Source organism: Colius striatus, chromosome 19 (assembly GCF_028858725.1).
Source record: "Colius striatus isolate bColStr4 chromosome 19, bColStr4.1.hap1, whole genome shotgun sequence".
NCBI classification, from domain to species: domain Eukaryota; kingdom Metazoa; phylum Chordata; class Aves; order Coliiformes; family Coliidae; genus Colius; species Colius striatus.
In genome coordinates, this window is record NC_084777.1 from 3,387,903 (window position 1) to 3,410,803 (window position 22,901).

A 22,901-nucleotide genomic window follows, 5' to 3' on the forward strand; every position below is an offset into this window, starting at 1 on the left:
GCTCATCAAACACCAGAGGCAGCCTCACTGCTCATCTCTGGCAGACAAACTGACAGCTCCGTGCTCCATCATCAATATTAATCGGCTCATTAACCAAACCTTGTAAAACCAGTCCCAGGGATGAGGGGGAAGGGAAGGGAGGGAAAAGAGGAGATGATGTCAGCAAACTGATCCATCTTCAAGATTTTAAGCTTTTGAGTATAGATTTCTTTCTTCCACTCAGAGTCAGCCAGAGCAGGGAAGGGAGTGAGACCTGTGCAGTTAAATCAATGGATGAGTTTCCTCAGTGACATTCAGGGGCTGAGTCCTGGGCTGGTGGTAAAAAGGCACTGCCAGAGGATTTTAATAAATCCCTTTAATTAAGTGATATGTTTTAGAATTAAGTGATGATGAAAACTATAAATCCTTTCCCAACAAATGGAGTTCAGTGTGCACAGAAGGAAAAGGGCATCCCTCTTTATCTTTTTTCCCCCACCTCTTAATACAACAGGATTCAAACAATTAATTATCAAACAATACAAGAAGCCATGTCATTTATCACCCTGCAATCCAGTCTCTTAAATTAGAGGGATTTAAGCTTGCACTAACTAATCCTGTGCTAGCAGAATGGGAGTTTTTTCCTTCTCTCAGGGGCTTTGCTCCAAGACAGTTTCCCACATCTGAGGCTGCAGCCTCTAAATGCAGGTGGCCCAGCCTGGGACCAGTCCACGTGATGCCTGAAGAGTGTCCCCTTCTCCAGGTCCATGCCCTCAGCTTGCCAATGCCCCTCGAGAAACCTCAGCCCCATGCATCAGCCACAGAACCCCAGAATGCTGGGGGCTGGAAAGGACCTCCAGAGATCATCCAGTCCACTCATTTATCCCACCAAGCACAGGGAGATACCCTTATACATGAGGGGGTTACACTGGGGGACTGCAGTAAGCTGGCACAAGGTAGATGGGTCACTTGGCCCTGACCCCAAGGGACTTTGCTCATGCACCTGATCAATAATCAGTCAGCAGCAGCACCAAGACCTGCTCAGCCCCAGCTTTGGCAGGAACAGGTCAGTGTCCTGCTGCTGCCCTCCCATTGATCCCTGGGCTTGCAGCAGGCACTTGCCTGTTCCACAGTACATGGTTTCCTGAAATGAGAAACCTCCCTGTGGGACCAAACTCAGCCCTTTGCAAAGCCCCACGGGAGAGCTGAGCTGCTGACAAGCAGAAACACTCAGGTAGAGCAAGAAAAAGCCTCAGTTCACTGTTCTCTAACCAGTCCCAAAGGCAGGGGGGAGAGGAGCTCCTTGCTGGAGACTGGGGGGCTGCTAAGAAGGGAGCTGGTAGCCAGAGGAGAATCACAGGGGGCTGCTGGGGAGGGAAAGGTGTTGTGCTGGGATGCTCACACCACCCTTCCCTTCCCTCTATGCTGGGGTGATTTCTCAGTTGCTGGTTTATATTGTAGACTGAACACAGAGCTTGTGTAGTTCAATAGAGGGAAACCTTGGACCAGGGCAGCTGAGAGAATGGGGTTGCACTAAAACAGTTTGAGAGAGAGGGGGGAGGGGGGGAAAGGCTGTAGGACTGTGCACAAAGCTTTCCCTGCACGATGGGCTGCTTAATCCATCACCATTTTGTTGTATAATGCAAGAGCTGTCTTAATGCAGCACAAAGAAAGTCAATAAGGAATGGAGAGAAACTTAACAAGAGAGATTGTTCCCCAAGATACAGCCTTTCCACAGCAGAGGCAAACACAGGCTCTTGCTTAGTCTATTTACCTTGCTCCACCATCATTAGACTTGCTGCATAAATAGAACTGTTCATTTTCTTCTCCCAGCCAGCTCACCTCCTCCTCTGGGATATCAGGGCAAATAGCTCAGGGTAGCAGGGCACTGCAACACCCTCTGCCAACAGGGCTGGGGAGGATTTCAGGAAGAAAGAACAAGAAACCAAACCAGAAAATCCAATTGGAATAGCTGCTGAGAGGTTGCAGCCAAGGTGAAGGAAACACACAAGTGAAAGAACACAGAAGTGAGAAAATAAAGAGGCTAATAATAGGAACTCTCTTAATATGAGCTTCCCTGTTGCTATAGCAGGGCCAGGGCCCTGCTGCTATTTCTGTAATCCACAGAGGCTGCAGCAGGACCAACACTGGCAAACCCCCACCAAACCCCTGCTTTCCCTTCTAAAAGCATTACTCCAGCACTGAACAATTTACCCCCAAGCCAGCAGCAGCAGCACAGGCAGCTCCACGTCTCCTCCTCCAATCTTCCCCACTTATAAAGGACTTTCAGCTCTACAAACCCACTGGAGTTTCCACAATCACTGAGAAACACCCACAGTGCCAGGTACAAAAGCCAACCTGGGGATAAGAGTCTGAGTTACCCAACCAACCCAGCACTAAAGAGCCTGACTTACCTGCCCTTGGAGCAACACACAGCAGCTGAGCTGCTTCTGAACCCTCCCCAGCTCCCAGGGAAGAGGCTGCCTCCAGCTGCTGCCTTTTTATGGGGCAAAAGCCTCACCTGGTGCAAATCTGGTTGACTACAGTGTGCCTCACAATTCACCCTGTCAGATCCTGGTAAATAATGCCAGCCTGAATCCTTTTCTACAGGAACCATGACACAGGGCAGCCCTGAGGTGTCCCACCCTAGAAACATTTTCAGGGGCTTTTTGTTCCCTTTGCCACAAGTTGCTCAGGTGCATTCAATGTCACTTCAGGCTGGCATCAGCCTCTCTGTTGCCCAGCAGCCTGTTGATTCTGTGCTTTTTTCTTTCCAGCAGGATGCAAAAAACCCTCCAGGCATCACCAGAAATGTTAAGGTGAGGGAAAGAGGAAGAGAAGCTGCTGTTTCCCCATCCCTGAGTGAAAGAGTCATCAATTCCCCAGCTAAAATCCTCCCCAAAGATGGCAATTGATGAACCACAACTTCTTGCTGGTGAAACACAATTGTTTTCAATAATTAATGTACAAGGCACCTTTAGGAAGAGCAGAGGGCTGCTGGTGTGGGAGGTGCAATTATTGTTTCATTAAAGATTGATGCCATGTGTGGCCAGCCATTTGAATAATGGCCCTGCTGACACCTTAAATGGAATGATAAATGAGGTTGGGTCCACTGCTGTGACTTGCTACACAAGTTGCCTCCTGAGTGCTAGTGACAAACAGCAGCATCTTTCTCAGCCCAAAAAGTCATCTGAAATATTAAAGAGCTGAGGAGCAAGTAACTGTGAATAAGGTCAAACAGAGTGTTCTGGGGGAAGGACTGGAATTAATGGAGTGATGATTGTCCTACATTTATCCATTCATTTGTGGGTTTGTTTTGAAAGGGATCCAAAGGGATGGGCTCCCTCAGAAACTAAAGGCAGGCTGTTGGTAACCCAGCCCCAGCACAACAGTTTCTCTGCTCAGAGGGAAAAGTGAAGTGTTGACTTTAAATCATGGGAGCCAGGTGGTGTCATCTCCTTGTGGCAAAAGTGCCATGAAAGGAGGGAGAGGAGCCACCAGAGCCTGTGGGACACTGTCCCCTCTCCCTGTGGAGCAGGACCAAGGGTTCTGGGCAGAGTCCTCTGAGGAGGGCAGAAATGTGGCTTTTGTGAGGCTGCAGCGTGGTGAAACCCAGCAAAGGCTCAGGACAAAAGCCCCTGCCTGCAGTGCTCACTAGATCCATCCTCCATGGGCAGGTCTTTCCACATCTGAATGATGAGCCTGAGGGGATGCTCTGGTCAAGGATCCAACCAGCCGAGGCTGGAGGGGGAAATGGAGCCCTTGATTTGCTTCCAGCAGCTGCCTACACGCTCCCTGCAGGCTGCTGTGCCTCCAGCTCCAAGGAAACACGACAGGAAAGCATCCAAAGCACATCATCTGGGGCAACAGAGTGTGGGGGGGACACAGCTGTACCTAAAAGTGCAGCTGGCAGTTGAGGATGGTGCTCAAGGCCTTGGAGGGTGGGAGATGCTCTGGGGGTGTGAAGGCAGAGGGCTCACTGTGGCACTGAGGGGAGGGAGATCAGCCCAGGCTGCACATTGCAGAGACATGGGAACCAGCTCTCTCAGGGCTCCTCACAAGCCCTCTCACTACCATCAGCACCAGTTGTTCTCAAGATAAAAGCATGAAGTCCATGATATTTTGGCTGTAGCATCGTTGGAGCTGCCCTGGCTGGAACAAGCAGAATAAGGGGTGAAGTGGTGCCCTCTTTTCAATGGCAAAGTGGGGAGCAGACCACCACCAGCATCCTTCTGCAGCCAGCAAAGTTTGCAAGGCAGGAGTTCCAGTGGGAAGGAACAAATATATATCTGGGAAGTAAATGTCTTCATTATATTCATGATGGGTTTTGCCCTAGACTACAGTGCTAAGGAGACCCTCTTCTATCAAAGTCAATTAAATGGTTGCTAGTCTCCTAAAACCCAGCAATAAAACAAGAGCTGTACATATCCATTAAACTGCACTACACATCCATTAAACCTGCTTTTGCTGCTGCAGTGCATTTACTGCCAGCTTTGGACTCGATTCTGAGCTCATTGATGTGGGTTTTACCCCAGTGCAATGGCAGAGGCTTTGCAAAGTCGGTCCTGCTGATTTACTCCAGCCTGCTCCTGACCCTGACATGCTTACAAAGGGGATGAGACAGGTCCTTTCCTTTCAAAGGCTTGCAAATAATCTTTGTGCATCAATAAACAGAAGAGTTGAATGGTTTGCTAAGCAGCCAGGTTATTCCACACACACACAGATCCATATACAACTCTCAAAAGACATCTCTCCTGGAGACAGGAAAGCTTTCTGCCTGCAAACACCTTCAGGAAGATTCTGCTGCAGGGGAGCACTGTCTGCATTCTCCTCCTGTATCCCTGGATCCTGGGGAAGAGTTGGAAGTGATGATGGAGGGTGCAATGCTCTTGCATTCTCCTCCTGTATCCCTGGATCCTGGGGAAGAGTTGGAAGTGATGATGGAGGGTGCAATGCTCTCTGCCTGTGCACAATGAGCATCACTCCTGAGTCAGCAGCAGAGCAATCCTGAGCTGGGAGCCTCCAGCCCTCAGCTGCACTCAGTTGTCAAACTGAACCACTTCAGAAGAGCAAAAGGGGTTTTTTCCCCTCCCACCTTGTATGAAACTTGGCTGGGAGTTTGCTTGTGTTGAGAGGAGTAACATGCTTAAGTTTGGGACTGAGTTTCTCCTCTGTGTTTTAACAGGCACCAAGAGCTTTACAGGACCTTCTGCTCAGCTGTCAGCCATGCTGATCCTTTCAACACAAACCTTCAGAAAAGCATCTTCAGCTTCTCCTCTTGACCAAGACTGAAATCCCACTTCCAACCCCCAGACCCCTAGTACTGCCCTGAGCACAGTGAAGATACATTTCCTCTGGTGTGTTCTATCATATAGGCTGTGCTGGGGGTGATGCTGAGATGGCAAACAGAGCTCAGCCACTGAGCACAGACATCCAGAAAGTCTCACTTGTCATAACTACTGTTGGTGCTTCAAAGAGCTGGTGAGGAATCTGCTCCTGCAGTGCCAGACAAGGTGTTGAAATGATCAGTGCTGGGAAGATGCTTTTTGCTTTCTGAAGATTGCCTTGAGAAATGGTAGTTGTCTTATAAAGGGGCTGAAGATAACAGGGAAATGGTAGAAAGGTAGAAAAGGGAAAGGAGGGATGGATGTTTGCCTGTAGGCTGAGCAGGAGGGGAGGCAGGCAGGCAGTGGCACACTTTCACAAGCATCCATAGGTATTAAAAGCTTGTGTCCCACTGGCTTTCCCACAAAGTTGAGCAGATGCCTTTGAAAAGCAGATCCAGGCACCCCAGCAGGCACCAACACCTCTGTCTTTGCCTCTCTGGGGACTGCCCAGCATCAGCTACCCCATTTCTCACTCCCCTGCTCCAAGGAGCTGTGGATGCACACAGAGACACAGATGTGAAGGCAGAAACCAAAGACTTCTTTAGTTTCAGGTGATGTGCTTGATGTGCCTTTGGGGTGAGCCACAGTTATGGCTTTCCTTTTGCCTTGAAAGGAGCTGCAAGCACAGGGCTCTGCAGCTTCGTGGCAATAAGCAGGGCTGCAATGAACCTGCTGGAAAGGAAAAGGTCACCATGTCCTTGTCTATGAAAGACCTGGTGACTAATTAAAACCCTGAGCTTCACAGCCAGGAATACTAATCCTTAGATCTGCACTGCTCTTAATTATCTACCCCTGTGTGCTTCTCCATGAAGGGGAGAAACAACCCACATCCAATCTAATGGGCTTAGTTTTTATGACTGTGTTCCCCCCTGGGAATCTCTTTCTGAAGCCATTTGGACCCTTCTTTCAATGTCCTTTGCTTATCTCCTTGCAATCATCCCATTCATTCCCACTTGGAAAGAGGCCCCATGAAAAAGGATGATAAAAACCCCCACAGAGCTCCTTTGGGTTTGTGTGGAGCAAGGTGGCAATTTCCTGAGAGGAACAACTCTGGGTGTCCTCTGAAGCAATCTCTTGGTGTGTTTTCTGACTAGAGAGCAAACCTCCATTTGTAAAGGAGAAGATGAATCCCAACAGCAGCAGTGCTCAAACTGCTGTGTGGTGGAGCCCTTCTCACTTTCAGAATCCAGCTTGGCTATTTTTGTAACTGAAAAGTTTAGGCTTCAAAGAGGAATAAATGCACTCACACACAGGTCTGAGCAGTCTCTGGGCTGTTAATCTCAGGCTCCCATTCCCTACACACTCCAGACCCTCCAGAAATACCCTCCAAAAGGCAAGGGTTTTGCAAAGGCTTTAATCTTCCTGCTTCTCAGTTTGGACTTGAATAATTAAAGATAAGAGAAAAGAAATAAAGAAAGGTGAGAGCTTGGAGATTTATAGCAGCCAATAAAGGCTGCATACACAGTGATTTACACCAGCCCCAGCAGTGCTCTGACTCCACAAACAGAGATGGATGGGACCATTTGATTTATGAACACCCACCTGGTGCTTTCAGAATCCTTCCAGCAGCAAACTGTCAGGTCAATAAGTCTGTCAGTGATCACTGCTGGGTGGTAGGTCAGGTAACAGACCCATCACACACACACACTTCTGTGCACCTTTATTTACTCCTCTGAATACGTTGCCATCAACACTTAGCTGGGCAGCTCCAGAGGGAGAGAGATGACAGGTGCCTAAATCCCTTTTCAAATCCCAGCCTAAAAATGGGATTCAACTCTTCACTCTTCAGTTACCTAAAGATAAAGCAGCTGGTTTCAGGTGTGCTCTTAGACTGGAGTCCCCCAGCTCAGCAGGGGAAGGAAGCAGCTTCTGAAAGCATTTGATCCCACCTGTCTGAGGCTGCAAAGCAGCTCCAGGATGTGATGCCTCTGCCAAAAAGGAATGTCTTCCCTTTTTCATCAATTCCACAATGTTTCCATAACCTGCCTCTACAGGAGACCCCATCAGGGAGCATCACACTGGTAAATAAAGCAGAGGGAAGGAATAATTCAGTGTGCAAGGCACGGGAGCTAGGAAATGTTGCCAGTGAACTGCAGAGCAACAGGGAGGTGAGGAAGATGAGCAGGGAGGAAGGCTGACTCAGAGGTGGCATGAGGGATGCTGAAGGAAGAGGAGGGCAAAGAGCCTCTAATTTCTCTTGCCCTCTGTAGTGATGAGCAGCAGAGCCATTCCCTTGCATCCCTGCATGTCCTGAATTCCCTGGAGTTGCAGCACGTGAGGAACACTGTGTTGCTATTTATGGGGCATCATCTCAAGCCACTACAGCACACCTCAAGCTGGGCATGAAGCTGGACACCATAATGCTCTCTCCTCCTGCTTCTTTTCCCTTTCTCCCCCCTGAAATAAAACCTGGGCCTTAGTGATGAAATGCATCTGTGCAGGCAGCCTCCAAGCAAGGGGACAAACGAGTCGGGAGCGTCGGACTTGAGCAAAAGGGCGAGAACCACACGCCACAGTTCAGCTCTGAAGTATCAGCCCCATGCCCATGGCCCCTCTCCAAAGGAATATTTCATGTGGGTTATTTTTCTTCTTGGAGAGAAGCAAATGCTGCTGGTCCTGCAGGGAGGAAGCTCCAGGGTGGGGACAGATGGACGTGGCCATGAGTCACGGCGGGGAGGAAGCTCCCGGCAGACGGCGAGAGGGAAAAACAACTCCACGGAGTGGCAACCTGCCCATCTCCCCATCATCCCCTCACAACATGCACTCAGCTGTGCAGGAGCAGCCCCCACAGGCTGCCTCAGCCCCTCGACTCAGGATGCCCAGGAAAGGAGCAGGGTCAGGTCCTCGCGTGGTGCTTGGATGGAGTTGCCCCAGGGGAGGTTGAGGTTGGAGCTGGGGCAGAGCTGTTTCCCTGAGAGGGGTGTCAGCCCCTGTGCCAGGCTGCCCAGGGAGCTGGGGCAGTGCCCAGCCTTGGAGGGACCCCAAAACCATGGAGCTGAGGTGCTGAGGGCTAGTGGTGGGGTTGGCAGGGTGAGGTTCCCCTGGGTTGCACTCCAGGAGCTTCAAGGGCTTTTCCAACTCAAAGGATTCCATGATTCTTGCAGCTCCCTGCCCTCAGCCCTCATCTGCAGTGCTGGATCCAACCCTGGAGCTTCAGCCACAGCAAGATTGTCCCATATGACAAGAGCAGCCATTGAGCAGCTTTTGCTGGGCTCTGAGCACACAGGGAAAGGTGCAGGGGAAGAGGCAATCAGGTAGAAAGGATTTTTAGCACAGGTTTCTCCATCATTAGCATATTAATGAAGTTTTCAGTACTATGTTAACCTTTCCTCTGCCTTCCAACCTGGAAAAACCACATCACTTGGTTGGTTCAGTGAAAGGGCTGCCCTGGGGGGGACTCACTGCTTCTAGACAATAGACATTCGATTTAGCACAAGAAATAGGTCCCTTTAAAGAACAGAGTTTAGAACCCCCCTCAAATTGCTGGGATCCCTCCCTGCAGAGCAATCCCACCCCTCCAGCAGCTCAAAGCCCAGCTCCCTCCTCTGAAGAACCTGCTTTCTTCTTTATTTCATCTTGTTGCTGCCATTTATTTGTTATTTGGGGGAGTTTATTTTCCCCATCAGCAAACATGAGTGGGCAAAACCTCAGCAGGGAGAACAGCTGCTTTCTAGGTGCCAAAAGTAAAATATCAGCAGCTGCTCCACAGGAACTAAAGGTGTTAAAGAGCTTTCACTGCTCTTGTGCTCTCCAGGGAGCATTGCTCCTTCCCTCTCTATTTAGGGAGTGAAACTCTGGTTTCCTCAGACACTGTTTCATCCAGAAGCACAGACAGTGCTTCATGCCTCCAGTTCCTAGCTGAGGATGTGCACTAAAGGTGAAGAAGATCCCTTCCTCAGCCTTGGAGAAAAATAGCTTTGGATAAAATCCATTCCCCTGCTCCTCAAAGCCCTTTTATTTCACACCAGTGCTCCTCCAGCCTTTCCTGGGGAGGGAGCCCAGGCAGACAGCACAGCTGATTATGTATTATTTCTCCTCACTACTATCCTTGCCAGAGGCTCAGAAACCTCTCCTGCATCCAACACCAGCCATAAAGGGCTCAGCTGAAACCTCAGCTCTGGACATGCCACGAGATTGATGAATTCAGCCTCAGCCCTGGTCTGGTGGGGCTTGTTAGGAGCCTATAATCTCATTTCTCCCTGAAGTGATTTATGACACAAGGTGCAAGGCCCTGCCCATGTTGTTTGTGAGGAAGGCAGTGGCAGCTTGCAAACAGCTTTGCACTTTGGGGCTGAGCTGGCAGGGAAAAAAGAAAACTGCACTAAGCTGAGGAGCAGCCAGCTGGGAGATGCCTCAGAGCTCTGCAGCAAGGAGGGACATGGACATTTCTCACCAAGTGTCTTCAAGTTTGTGATGGCAACAAAAATACTGATGTCTTCTTGATTGCCTGTCAACCAAAATTATTCATCCTGGGTGAGCAGATATCTGCAAGGCTGCATTTCTTTGGTATTTAACCATGTGGGCAGAGGATCCATCATGGTGATAAATGAAGCTTGACAGCTTTAGCAAATGAGTTCCACCCCAGATCTGGACAGGGACTGGGAACTTTTCCCCATCTTGTAGGGAGTTGGAGCCTCCTCATCCCTGTGCATCACACTGCAGAGCCTGTGGCAAATGGGAGATGCAGCCTGGGCTCTCCTCTGTCACAGCCAGAGAGGGTTGGTTGGGGACCACTGGAACCCATCAGTCTGGACAGCAGTAAATTAATTAACAACTAAAACCAATACAAAAGGAAAGAGATGTTTACCCTCTGTGACATCCCACACAAGCTCTGTCACTCCTGGACCTCCTGAGCATCCTCCTGCTTGATTAATACAGACCTAGGAGGTGACTCACACACACTGGTTCTGGAAATCTGGGTCTGAAAAACAAGGGGAGCAGCCAGAGCCTCGTCACAGCCTGGAACTGTGGGGCTGGAGACACCACAGAGCCTCTCCCTGCAGCCCAAAGGAGCCTGAGGACAAGGCAGGTCTGTCCTGCAGCCAGGACCAAAGCCCATGGGTCTGATCCTCACCTGGTGCAACAGGACAAGGTGATGCTGGTGTTAACAGAGCACCAGTGTCCTGCACCAGCTGGGCAAACTGGCTTTGCTGAGTGCAACCAAGAAAGCATCTTTCTGTGATCTTCTCTATAAATCACTTGCACAGTGCCTAGAAATCTCCCCAGTCAAAGGCAGCAACACTCAGGGATTTATTTTTACAGCTGGCTGCAAAACTTTTTCCTTGAAGCATCTCTTTTAGGAGCAAATGGCTTTGTAACAATATGGACAGCTGGCAAAGTTTCTCATTTGGAAAAGTTTCTCATCCAGAAAAGAGCCATTCTGAAGGCTTCTGGAACTTTGAATGTGAACAGTGAGTCTTTGGGTTCCTCCCTCTTCCCCCCCAAGAATAAAGGGTGAATGTACTTCAACTCTGTTGCTTTTTTCAGTGTTAGTTATGTTTAAGCTTCTGCCACACTGGGGCCACATTACAGGGCCAGAGCATCACAGAGAATCCAGCATGGTGGGGGTGGGAAAGGCCCTGCAGAGCTCATCCAGCCCCAGCCCCTGCTACAGCAGGTTCCCCTGGCTCAGGGGGCACAGGAACGTGTCCAGCTGGGGTTGGAAACCTCCCAAGGAGCCTCCACACCCTCCCTGGGCAGCCTGCTGACATCCTCCACTTAGACAGTGTAAATCTTAATGAGACAGACAAATCTCTGCCCCAAGCCAGGCTGGAAATCCGATGGATGACTTGGGAGAAAACAGGGAGAAGAAGCTGCAGACTCAGAGAGGGCAACAGGCTGGGACCCAGCCAGGTATTTAGTCCCTTTTTCTACCTCAAACTCCTTGTGGCTTTGAAACCATCTTCTCCCCAGCTGCTGTGAGAAGGGGTGAGGCTGTTCCATCTGCTGCAGCCTCATTCTTGCTCCTGTAGCTTGTCCCTGCTCCTTGGCCACGCACTGGCCCCTGTTTTCAGCCAAAGCCCTTCATGGCTGCTGCAATAAACAATAACAGTAAGTATATCATGAGATTCCCACTTCTCCCCCCCCAATGTTATTTTTCAGGCTTTATTACTGACATCACATTGCCTCCAGACATCCCACACCACCCTGGCAGCTTACCTGCACTTGCCCCCTGCAAGAGGGCTCTGTGCCTGTTCTTGCACCAGCAGGTTTGAGCTCTGGGGTTGGGTGCTTTCTTTACCTTGCCATGGTTATTTCTAAGCCCTTTCCTGGGTGAGAGGAGACAGTGCATTTGTTATTGATGGAATTTCCATTTAAATTGAGGCTGTTGCTCAGTGCAACACGTGTCCCAGTTAAATGAGGCTCTTTCCTCCAGTAAAAGGCAGCAAATTATATGAAGGGGAGGAAAAAAACCCCTCAAAAACATTGGGAAGAGGAGAAGGAGAAATCACAAAACTTAATATGAAATGCAGGCAGTTGTGTGCCTGCAGTAAAACATCCAGATCTTAATCAGGCTGTGGGTACAGCTTGGGTTACACACCCAGCTTTCTCCACTCTCTGCTGCTCAGCAGCTGCTGCTCCTGCAGCTCCTTTCCCTGCTTGCCAAGCTGATTAACTCCCTAGAAAATGAGAAACAAAACAACATGAAGTCTTTGTGCTTTGTAAAAAGAAGTGGAAACACAGCCCTGAGAAAGGGGGAGTGTGGATCTGCCCCAGAAAAGCCTTTTTCAAGTGGGTAATGGGACAGGTGGAATTCCTTTGAGTCACAAATTGTTATTTGTGCTGCAAATGAAAGCAGGGGGTGATCCAGTGAAGAGTAGGAAAATGCATCCTGATGGGATCTGAGAGTCCTTTGCAGCCCTCTCTGTGGGCAGCAGAAAGTAAACCCCAGAGCAGCAAGAGGAGGATGGGTCTCCTCCATGGCCACACAGCACCAGCTCTGGAGCAGCACCTGGGCTGAGCAACCTCCTGAGAGCAAATGAAGGGGGTCCTGACTCACCATCCCCCCCTCAGCTGGAGCCACCCAGGTTCTCCTCCCCAGTTAAAAAGCACCAACCTGTAGCCATCAGGTCACAGACTGCAGCTCCCAGAACGGGTTTGGGCCAAACCACTGGGGGCCAGGACACTGAGCCCACTTCAGCAGTGTCAGGCAGGGGTGACTGGTGGCCTGGCAGCCCTGGGGAGCAGGCAGTGGTTAATCCAGAGCACAGAGGGTAGAAGAAGCAGCTGGTTTAGCCCTGGGTGGTTTTTAAAGCCCATTTCCACCTGTTCTCAGCCACTTTCCAATCAAAAGGCAGAAAACAAAAGCAGCTTTACAACCTTCCCACTTCATCACATCCCATCAGCTCTGGGCAGCTGGGGTCTGCTGGAGGTGTGCATGCCAGTCCCATCCTGCCAAGTCAAAAATGCACATGCACATCACCTTCATCCCTGCAACCAATGGAGAGCAGCTTGAATCTGCTCCAGAAATGCACTGAGGCATGTGCTCAGCTGGGTGCTGGGGACAGAGGAGGGACACAGGAACTCTCAGCTGCTTTCTAGGACTAATGTGCTGAGGCATGTTGCTGGGCTGGGCTGGTTTGTTCCTCCCAGGCAGCCCAGGATCCAGACTCTTTTTTGGTTTGTTGCCATTTGCAGGGTCACCTCTAAATCCCAGGTGTGAAGGCATCAGCTCCATATTGCATTGGCAGTTGCTACTGGGGAAGAAATGATTAATTTATCACCTGCTGCAAGATGGAAAGAAAGAAAGATAGAAAGGGAAAGAGAGAAGGAAAAAACCCTCCCCACCCCTCAGAATAATTCTGCCTGAGCTGCACAGGAGCATTATTTACAGTCTGAAACTTCCCCAAGCATCTGAATGTAAAGCAGCAGCAGATCATTGATAACATTGTGTCCTGATCAGAGGGAAAGAGACATCTGAGAAGCAAGAGGTGGGAAATGGCATCTTTTCAGCCAGCTGGGGAGATTGCAAAGGGATTTTAATTCCAAAGGTGCTGAACAAATTGCAGATGAGACTCCATGAGAATAAATAAAGTCAGGTCATAGATCAGCACAACTTGATTTTCCTCCCCTTTAAGTGCAGTGGTATCAATCTTTAGAGGGGAGGGAGTGGGAAAGAAAAGGAATCAAGGTGGCAAATGAATTATTCCTCACACCTTTCTCCTTACACAGGAGTAAAAAAACAACCCCTCTCCAACTTGCATGCTCACAGTGTGAACCAGGAGTGCTGCTGTGCTGGAGAAGCAGCAGCTCAAATGCAAAGCAGGGAAGAAAGTGTATGTGGGGGGAAGGTATTTATACACAATAAATATTGAACACTGCTTAGTGCTTCCTCCTGTAGAAACCTGGAGCAGGGATTGATGTTTCATGTGCTGCCTGCTCTGCTCAGAGCCTTCAGCAAGGTCAGTCTGTGCCTGCTGCAGGTTTGGAAATGAAAGCCATGGTGGTGCACAAACTTCCTGGGTAGTTTCATTCATTTTCTTGCCTTTGCCACCAAAGTGATGGAGGCATTTTGCATTCACAAACACCTCCTCTTGGAGCAGAGAACTTGTGAATAGCTGCTGCCCTCCTTCCCCCCCTTCCCTGTTGTGTATCTTAACGTTTCAAGTCTGGCAGCCTTTGGATTTCTGATGCCACAGGGTCTCTGATCAGGCTGCTGAAACACCTTAACAAGGGACAATTTCTTTCTGGTGGCTGCTTCTGCTTTCTACCCCAAATTCAACATCACTCTGGTAGCAGCAAAGAGCAGCTCTGGGCTGGGGTCTGACCTGGAGGCAGATGCTTCACCTCTTGGGGAGATGGGGGGCTGAAAGGAGGCACTTTACCAAACCACTTTGCTGCTTTCTGGCAGCCCCCAGCAGCCCTTTGGGTCTGAATTAACACAATCCCCAAGAGAGCAAACTCTTCACCACACTTGTGTATGAGGACAAGAGAGCACACATAGCACAGGGACCCCACTAGCAGCTCCTGATGTCTGCTCAGGTGAAGTTTTTGCACTCCAAAAGGCTCAGTCAGTGCATCTTTCTCTCTCTGGGTCTCCAGCCAATGGCACAACCCCAGGAGCCCCCATTCCAGCATCCACCTTCTGCAGGGCTGTGCTCAGTCAGTGCATCTTTCTCCCTCTGGGTCTCCAGCCAATGGCACAACCCCAGGAGCCCCCATTCCAGCATCCACCTTCTGCAGGGCTGTGCTCACAGCTAGGAGGAATCCCCAAGGTCAGGCTGACAGTCAGCACCTCCATGATGCCCACCCAACACTGCTACTCCCTTGAGAGCACCTCAGGATGCTCAGGGAAAGGTCTCCCAGGTGCAGCTCATGGCTCTGCCCTGCCTGAGCCAAGAAAGCAGGGAACAGAGGAAAACCTGCCAAGCCAAGGAGCAGCTGACAAAAAGCCAAGCATGGTGCAGAGAAATTTCTGCAGAAAGGGGAACATCTCGTTGTCAAATTAACATATTAATAATTAGGCAGAATGAGAACATCAAGTCCCAACACAGGGCCTGGAGATGGCACATTTGCTCTCTGCATTCAGCCTGTGGAGCAGCCATTCCAGGGCTGCCTCTGGGCCTGCCAGCCTGAGCCTTACAAGATGTAATTTCAGCGCTTCAGAGCTCTCTTAGTTATGCATCTCCTGAAAAACAAGCGTGTTGGCTTCTCTCTGAAGGAGAAAAAAACAGCTTCTTCTTTAGGGCTGTCATGCATTTGATTTCTTTGGGGTGTTTCTTTTTGCTCTGGGCTATTTGAGAAAACCCATTAAATACAAGCATAAATGGCTAAGTTTTGTTTGCTCTGAAGGTAGAAACATGCAGGGCCTGGCTGAACTATTGAGTTTGTGCCTCTGGAGAAAATCACTTTGCTGCCACGATACCCCAGCGTGGAAAAAACAGCATCTGCAGCCACAGAAGTTACAAGGAATAAATGAAACAGGAATAGGTGCCATAAAGAAAAGTCCAGCACATTAGCACTGCCCTTGCTTTGGAGAGCAAAGCAAAACAAGCTTTCAGTGCTGGGACTTGGGTGAAAGCAATGAGAGCCTCCAGTCCAGCAGGTCCAGGAAAGGAGCTGGTAGCAAAGCTCTGTTCAGCCTGAGAAGGGATCATCGTTCCTCCCAGCTGGAAGAGCTGAGCAAGACATAACTAAACCATTTCCAAGGATGGAATGATCCAAGGGATTGTTCTGTGAAGCTTTTACAGGATAAAGCTTGTGGGTCAGAGCTTGTTCTGGTGACTTCTGCAGTGACAATGCACTGTTGGGTGCTAACCACAGCACATCATCCTGCTCTGGAGTACAGATGGAGAGCAGCACCAACCAAATGATCATTGCACCAGCAGCACCAACCAAATGATGATTGCAAGAAGCCCCCAAGCACCAGAGTGAGGCAAATGCAGCAGCAGTGGCTGATGACAGCAGGCAGGTGGGTGCAGTTTCTCACGCTGGTCTGCAGAGGAGCTGTCATCTTCTTGCACATCCCTGGAGTGAAACCCCCAGCGGGGCAGGAGGGGAGGATGAGTCAAGCATCCCCCTGGCTGCTTCCCCCATGCAGCAGTGCCCTGGGGCTGAGGAGCTCACTAAGAAGCTGGAGAAATGGTCTGGTTCCTGAATTCATCTTGTGGTGAGGAGAAGAGCCAGAGCAAAGGCTGCTGTGCCAAGCAAAGATGCTGCTGTCACAGGGGTAGAGAAGGTGGAGAGGCTGGTGGCCACCTGATCTTCCCATCCAGCTCTCAGCCACCACCAGCCCCAGGCTGGCTTTTTGCACCATTGGGACCTTCTCACTGAGGAAAAAAGAGACTCCAGGCCTCCAAGTTCACTCTCTGATGGCTTGGGTTTGTTATTTAACAGCAGGTATCACCTCCAAGCACTTCTGCTGCTCCTCTGACAATCTCTTGAGGCTCCAGCAAGCAGAGGGGCTGTGGGGAAATCCTGCTCGAAGGAGGGACATTGACATCACGTGGGTTTAGGTGGAAACAGTAAACTTGGTTTATTGCCAAAACAAAAAAGAGAGAGAGAAAAAAAATCTATGACATTTATTCCTTTATTACACAGGTTTAAAATATTTAAAAATAGCTCTTATGGGCATTACACTGAAATTTTATGACATGTTTATTGGCCTTTGAAGAAATGTACAATATGTCATTGGACACTATAGTTTAAAAAGGGCCTTTCTGTGCTAAAACTTCTTCTTCTTCTTTTTTTTTTTCCATAGGTTTTATTTTTCTTATCAACATTTGTTCAAGTCATATCATATATATTAAAGGGGTTGGGAGGGGAAGGGAGGAGGGAAATAAAATTACACAAAAAGAAGGTCTGCAAATACAAGTAGTAATTTTATTGCAATATACCATAGCTAAAGTGGTCTGGGGCAGTTGGACACAGTTTGGAGCTCAGTACAAATTACAACACTGTGGGGTTCAACAGAGGGGAGGGGGGTTTGTTTCCTTTTGTTTTGTTTGTTTCTTAAAGCAAAGGAAGGACACCAAAAAAAAACCATAAGAGGAAAAAAAGCTCCCTTGATGAAAACTGATCACAGAATCACATGACCTAGACAGACACACACGTGGGTACATACATCAATATATGGCTTTTCTGTTGCAGACAGGGATGTGCAACCTTTCCTGACCTTCCCACCGCTCCTCAGCGAGGCTCTTGCTGAGCTGCCCGAGAGGCTGGAGCCTCCTGCTCGTACCCGTCCTCCTTTGCACTGCTTTGCTGCTGGAGGCTGCAGGTTGGAGGGTAGCACCTTTTTTATTTTCCTTCCCCAAGTGGAAAAAAAAAAATCAAACCAACCCCAAACTCTGAGAGGACAGAAGGAGGAGAAGAAGGGAGATGGATGGACACGGCTCTCCCAGAGCAACAAGCACCGCGCGGCATCGCCGCTGCCTCCAGCACGGCTTCGCCTCCCTTCCTCAGCTGCTGCTGCTCTCTGCTTGGGAAGGAGAGGGGAAAAGACATCATATATAGGCTTTTCTTCACAGTAAATGTGATGTCTTTTCCTTTATGCTGAAAGATCCCCCTTGGCTCAAGTGTTGCTTTAATACTCCAGGCCAAATACTAATGAAACAAAACACCCGGCGACATCTATTTCCCAGCTCAAAACCAAGGGAAAACGAACAAAGGGGAGTGAAAAAAGGTGGTGTCAGCAGGTGGAAAAAATGGAAGAAGACAACAACAACAACAACAACAAGAACAAAGCCATCCTGGCAGAGTCACCGTGGGAAGAGCAAGACAAGTGCAGACTCCCGGGAGCGCGGGCACGGATGGGGACTGAGATTAGCACCACAGCCATTCAGCGGCTGAGGACAAGCTGGGCTGAGCCCCAGCACACACCAGGCATCAATCTTCTTGGGGGAGAAGGAAAAGAAATCACTGTGAGCACATTTGACTGGTTTTGTTTCTAGGTGGGCTGTCTGAGCTGCTGCAACACAACCAAGGAGAGGTCACAGATGAGGAGGGGCCGTGTGTTTCTAACCAGAGACCGGAGCCAAAGTGGGGCCAAGTGGCTAAAGAGCAAAGGCTGGTGGGAGATTGGCCAGTGGCAGGGTATCACCAGTGTTGTGTTAAAGTTCTTCAAATAGCACCACAGAGACATGTAAAAATAAAAAGCACCTTTTTTGTTTTGCCTTGTTCTCCTCTTTTCGTGTGTGTTTTTGTCTGTTATGAACAGTTTCTGCTCAGAGAGGACTCACGGGGCTCCCCTGCCACTGCAATCTGCCACTGCAAAGAGACTCTTTTTTTGGTAATTATTATCATTTTTCAAGAATGCTGAAGGAAAAGAAACAGAGCATTAACTTAACACATATATTTAAGGTGAGCAAGCACGTCAAAAAGGCAGAAGTCAAAGCAGAGCCTTGCTTTTAGGTCAGCGTTCTGGAGAAACCTCGTTAGGAAGCAGCTTAGATTTCCTTCTCTTCAAGCAAATCCTTCCAAAAGGCATCAGTGGCTCCAGGGGCTGCTTTGCCACTCCTCATCCTGCAAAGGCTGCAACCCCGAGCCCCTTCCTCAGCCGGGCTGGGGGGAGCCTGGGAAGAGGGCAGGAGCGGTGGGGACGTGACGCCGCCGTCTTCGTTGCTGGGTGGCTGCATAGCTGGTGGGGCTGCTGGTGGTTTGCATCCAGCCAAGGGTGGTCACATGCATGTTTTGAAGCCAGAAACGTTTTAAACATTTAAAATAATATACAATACAAATATTTTACTTACAAAACATACAAAACAAACAATACAAGCACCTTTAATACGTGGGAAACAGATGCCCAGCGTGACTTATTTTTGTAGCTCTCAAATTCACGGGGTTCAGTTTTGGCAAACGTGGAGTTCCTCAACTCAATGGAGATGTTACAAAGGCTGGAAGTGGCCAGGGTGATGTCTGCTTGCTTGAGCTGATCCCAATCTCATGGCAATCAACAACAAACGCCTCTGATGAGCTTCGGGAGGCTTTTGGGTCGGAGCCAGAACCGCTGGGACTTCAACGTCAAGGCGGGAGTTTCTTTTCCCTTTAAAACTGACAAAACCACTAATGTGGGGGGTGGGTGCTCGTGGTTGGGAGCAGCAGCAGCAGCTTGGGGGTGCTGAGGGGCGCTGGGGGGCAGCAGCAGCGGTGGGAGCAGGGCGGCGGGTCACGCGATTCTGCGGCGCTGGGCTCACGTGTGTGGCTGCAGTGGCACTGAGAGAGGGAACTGGGGCAAAAACCCAGGAACAAAACCAAAACCAGGAGGAGGGGGGAGGGGAAAAAAAGAACCAAAACAAAACCCCAAACCAACAACAAAACCAAGAAAAAAAACCCCAATAAGCCATGGCTGTCCAGGTTCAGAACGTGCATGTGACGAGGAACTCGTTCCTTTCTCTTTAGCTTTCTGAAGGAGTGACGTGGCGCAATGAGGTTACGAGGTTGCTCATTTGGAGACTAGTTTCCAGGTGGCTCTCAGCCCATGAAGCAAGCTGGTCCCACCTCGAATCCAAATTTCTGTGATGCTTCTCCGAAGTCATTGAACATGATGTCGACTATAGGTACCTGCTCTACTTTGGGCGTGTTGATTTCCAGGACAGTCTTCTGATAGCCTTTCTTTGCCTGATGGGGAGAAGAAAGGAGAGGGAGGGAGAGAGAGAGAGAGAGAGAGAGAGAGAGAGAGAAAGAGAGAGAGACGAGCTTTGATGGTGCCTCCAACCCAAGAGCAGCGTGTTATTGTGAATTAGGATTCATCAGGGAATGGTTGGGGTTGGAAGGGGTCTCTAGAGAGCATCCAGCCCAACCCCCTGCTAAAGCAGGATCACGGAACACAGTGATGATCTTGGAACACAAAAAGTTCCACTTAAACATAAGAACAAACTATTTGACTGTGAGGGTGAGGGAGCCCTGGCCCAGGCTGCCCAGGGAGGGTGTGGAGGCTCCTTCCTTGGAGCTCTTCAAGACCCACCTGGATGTGTTCCTATGTGACCTGATCTAGGTGATCCTGCTTCTGCAGGGGGGTTGGATTGGATGAGCTCTAAAGGTCCCTTCCAACCCTACCATTCTGTGATTCTATCACCTTGCCCACGCATTTGCTGAGCTGAATTAGATGCACCCAACCCCCAAACAGGAAAGGCTGAGGGACCTGGGGCTGTTTAGTCTGGAGGAGACTGAGGGGGGATCTCATTAGGATTTACCAGTATCTCACTGGTGGGTGTCAGGAGGTTGGGGCAGCACTTTTTACTGTTGTATCTAGCAACAGGACAAGGGGTGATGGGATGAAGCTGGAACACAAAAAGTTCCATTTAAACATAAAAGAACCTGTTTCAGTGTTTCAGTGAGGGAGCCCTGGCCCAGGCTGCCCAGGGAGCGTGTGGAGGCTCCTTCATTGGAGCTCTTCAAGACCCACCTGGACATGTTCACTTGTGACCTGATCTAGGTGGGAGCTGCTTCTGCAGGGGGTTGGACTGGATGATTTCTAAAGGTCTCTTCCAACCCTCTCATTCTATGCCTCTATGAAACACCCTACATGTACCCTGCAGATACAGCAGATGAGCTCTCAAGAGAGATGGTGACCACTGAGCAAACCCCAGAGAGACGACTGTCCCGAGCCCACACTTTGGCACAGAAGCAGCTGCTGCCACACAAATCAAGACACTCAATCTACTATGAGCACATCTCAGAGCTGGAGCAGGAGCCTGGCACAATTGTTGTGGCTGTGGTCTCCTCGTTTTGCCTCCCTGAGGACACACAGGGGTCGTTGAGCAAATGAGAGCCATTTAATTGGAATGTATTAGTTTGACTATTATCAGAGCTCCTGAAAAGATCCCATTTAAAGCCTGATGGAATTCACAAGGTGATGTTGTCTTTTTTTATTGTGCCTGCTGGCCATACAGTTCTTTCTGAAATATAAATAATTATTAGAGGAGCAGAAGTGCACCCCAGGGCAGCCAGAGCTGCACAAACAAGGGAATTTATGGAGCAGCGTGTGGCTCTGCCTCACTCTGATTTGTGTGTCTCATGAACGGGCTGTATCACAGCTACTGAGAAAGGGACATGTTGCATGAGGAGATAAGGAGTACTTGAGGATAAACTTCCCTAACTCAGCTTCTGAGTGTTTTCAGAAGTGGGATGGAGGCTCTTTCCTGCAAGAGTGTTAAAGGAAGGGATCCTAATCTGATTTTCCTCATTGCCTCCACAGTAAAATCAAAGGTTTGTGTGCCAGAACAGAACCACTTCTCAAATGATGCAGAGGGCTCTTTCTGTCAAACATCTCAATCTTTCCAGCCTGTGGGCTTCAAGCACTGCAGTTGCAGAGGGTGAGAATTATGCATGCTTCTGCACCAGCAGGCTGGCTCCCAAAATCAATGCAAGCAGCACCTGCTTTGCCAAATTTTTAGCTCCTGAGGGCTCATTTTTCAGAGCTCAATCCCAAATCAGGCATTCAAGAGTGAGAAGCAAAGGGAGGATGCTGGGCCCCTCTGGAAACTCTACTCTGGCTGTTGCTCACCAAAGAGAAGGTGAAGAGCAGTGGGGGCTGTGTGGGGACAGGAGGGCTGCAGTGTGAGGCTCTCTGGGTGAAAAAAGTCTCCAGGAACAGCGGCAGAGAGGAAGACACTAGAAACGTGAGCAGGGCTGCTGTCCTGCTTTCAGCTGGGACAGAGTTAATTTCCTTCCCAGTAGCTGCTCCAGGGCTGTATTTCAGGTTTACACTGATGAGAATGCTGCCAGCACAGGGATGGTTTGGTTGTGGCTGAGCAGTGCTGCACAGCATCAAGGGGTTCTGACTCCCACCCTGCCCTGACAGTGAGGGGGCTGGAGGGAGCAGGGCCAGGACAGCTGACCCCAAATGTTCCAGTGGAACTGTCTGTGTTCCAGCCTGTGCCTGTTACCCCTTGTCCTGCCACTGACCACTACACAACACTGGTCCCATCCTCTCAACACCCACCCTTCAGGGATTTATGAGGTCCCCCTGAGCTCAGCCTTCTCCAGGCTCAACAACGCCAGGTCCCACACCCTTTCCTCCACACAGAGATGTTCCAATCCCCTGATCCTTTTTGCAGCCCTGCAGTTCCTCGAGGTGCTGCAGCTTCCCCTGACTTTGAGTGGAATCCTGTATTCCCAGAAAGCCCCAGCTCAACGCCTGCCACGCCGGGAGGTGTGTGTGTGCTTGGAAGAGTGGTGGGGCTTGGAAGTGACCTTTAGAGCTCATCCAGCCCAAGCCCCTGCTAAAGCAGGTTCCCCTCCATCAGGGGGCAGAGGGCAGGGGGACAGGACATCTCCAGCTCAGAGCCCCTGAGCTCCCTGGCCACGTACCGCGCAGCCGTCCAGCGCAGCTCGGATGTAGGGGTTGTTGTCGTAGGACATCTCCTCGTCGTTGGAGCCCAGGAAGCGAATGGCCTTGTCATAGCTGTTGGTGGTGGCATCGTGCCAGGCTACGGACTGGTAGCAGTTGTAAGTGATGTTCTGGTGGGCTGAGGCGCTGAGGAGTCGGAGGAAGGTCATCTGCACCACTCCAATGGGGTTCCCGTCCGAGTCCACGTAGGAGAGCTGTGAGGAGAAACGGGAACACTGGGCAGTGAGGGGCAATGCCAAGTGTCTGGCAGACTCTGAGGACTACCAGTCTCACCCATTTTTATTGCTCCAGACATGGGGCTCAGTCTCACCATCCCTCCAGGGCACAGAGGCTGCTCCTGCCGTGCTACAGGCAAGGAGCTGCTCTGTGCTCCCGGGCCAGGGTGTAGCTACAAGGGCACTTTGTTGCTCCTGCCAGTTGCAAGCTAAAAGAAATAAGGCTCAGTGCAGGGCAGGAGGAGAAAAGAGGGGGGATTTCAGCCCTGGTTGCACAAAGGTTCAGTGCTAAACAAACTTAGGGCTGTATGTCTCAAGTTAAAGCCAACACTGAGCACACTTCTCCAGCTTTCCACCAGAAGGGAAAGCAGATTTCTGAGTGGCTGGGGCTGCATTCTGCTGCCCTATTTGACATGATTTTCTGACCACTGTGGGTATTTTGTTCTGCACACATTGAGGTATTTCCCATTCATTATTCCTGGGCATCCACACCCTGACTTTGAAGCAATCTTTGCAGTTCATCTGCAGCAA

The 22,901-nt window shown here is 49.9% G+C and overlaps 1 protein-coding gene across 3 annotated transcripts in view; it reads right to left on the reverse strand.

Moving 5' to 3' along the window:
- Positions 1 to 16,428: 16,428 nt before the first annotated feature.
- The window catches only part of COL5A1 (collagen type V alpha 1 chain), a 150,171-nt gene continuing 143,698 nt past the window's right edge, over positions 16,429 to 22,901 (reverse strand). For all 3 annotated transcript variants that reach the window (XM_062011591.1, XM_062011590.1, XM_062011589.1), the window contains exons 65-66: positions 22,116 to 22,349; positions 16,429 to 19,421 (exon numbers count right to left, since the gene is read on the reverse strand). In XM_062011591.1, coding sequence (XP_061867575.1) covers positions 19,275 to 19,421; positions 22,116 to 22,349 — 381 coding nt within the window. In that variant the 3' untranslated portion in view covers positions 16,429 to 19,274. The remainder of the gene's footprint in view (positions 19,422 to 22,115; positions 22,350 to 22,901) is intronic.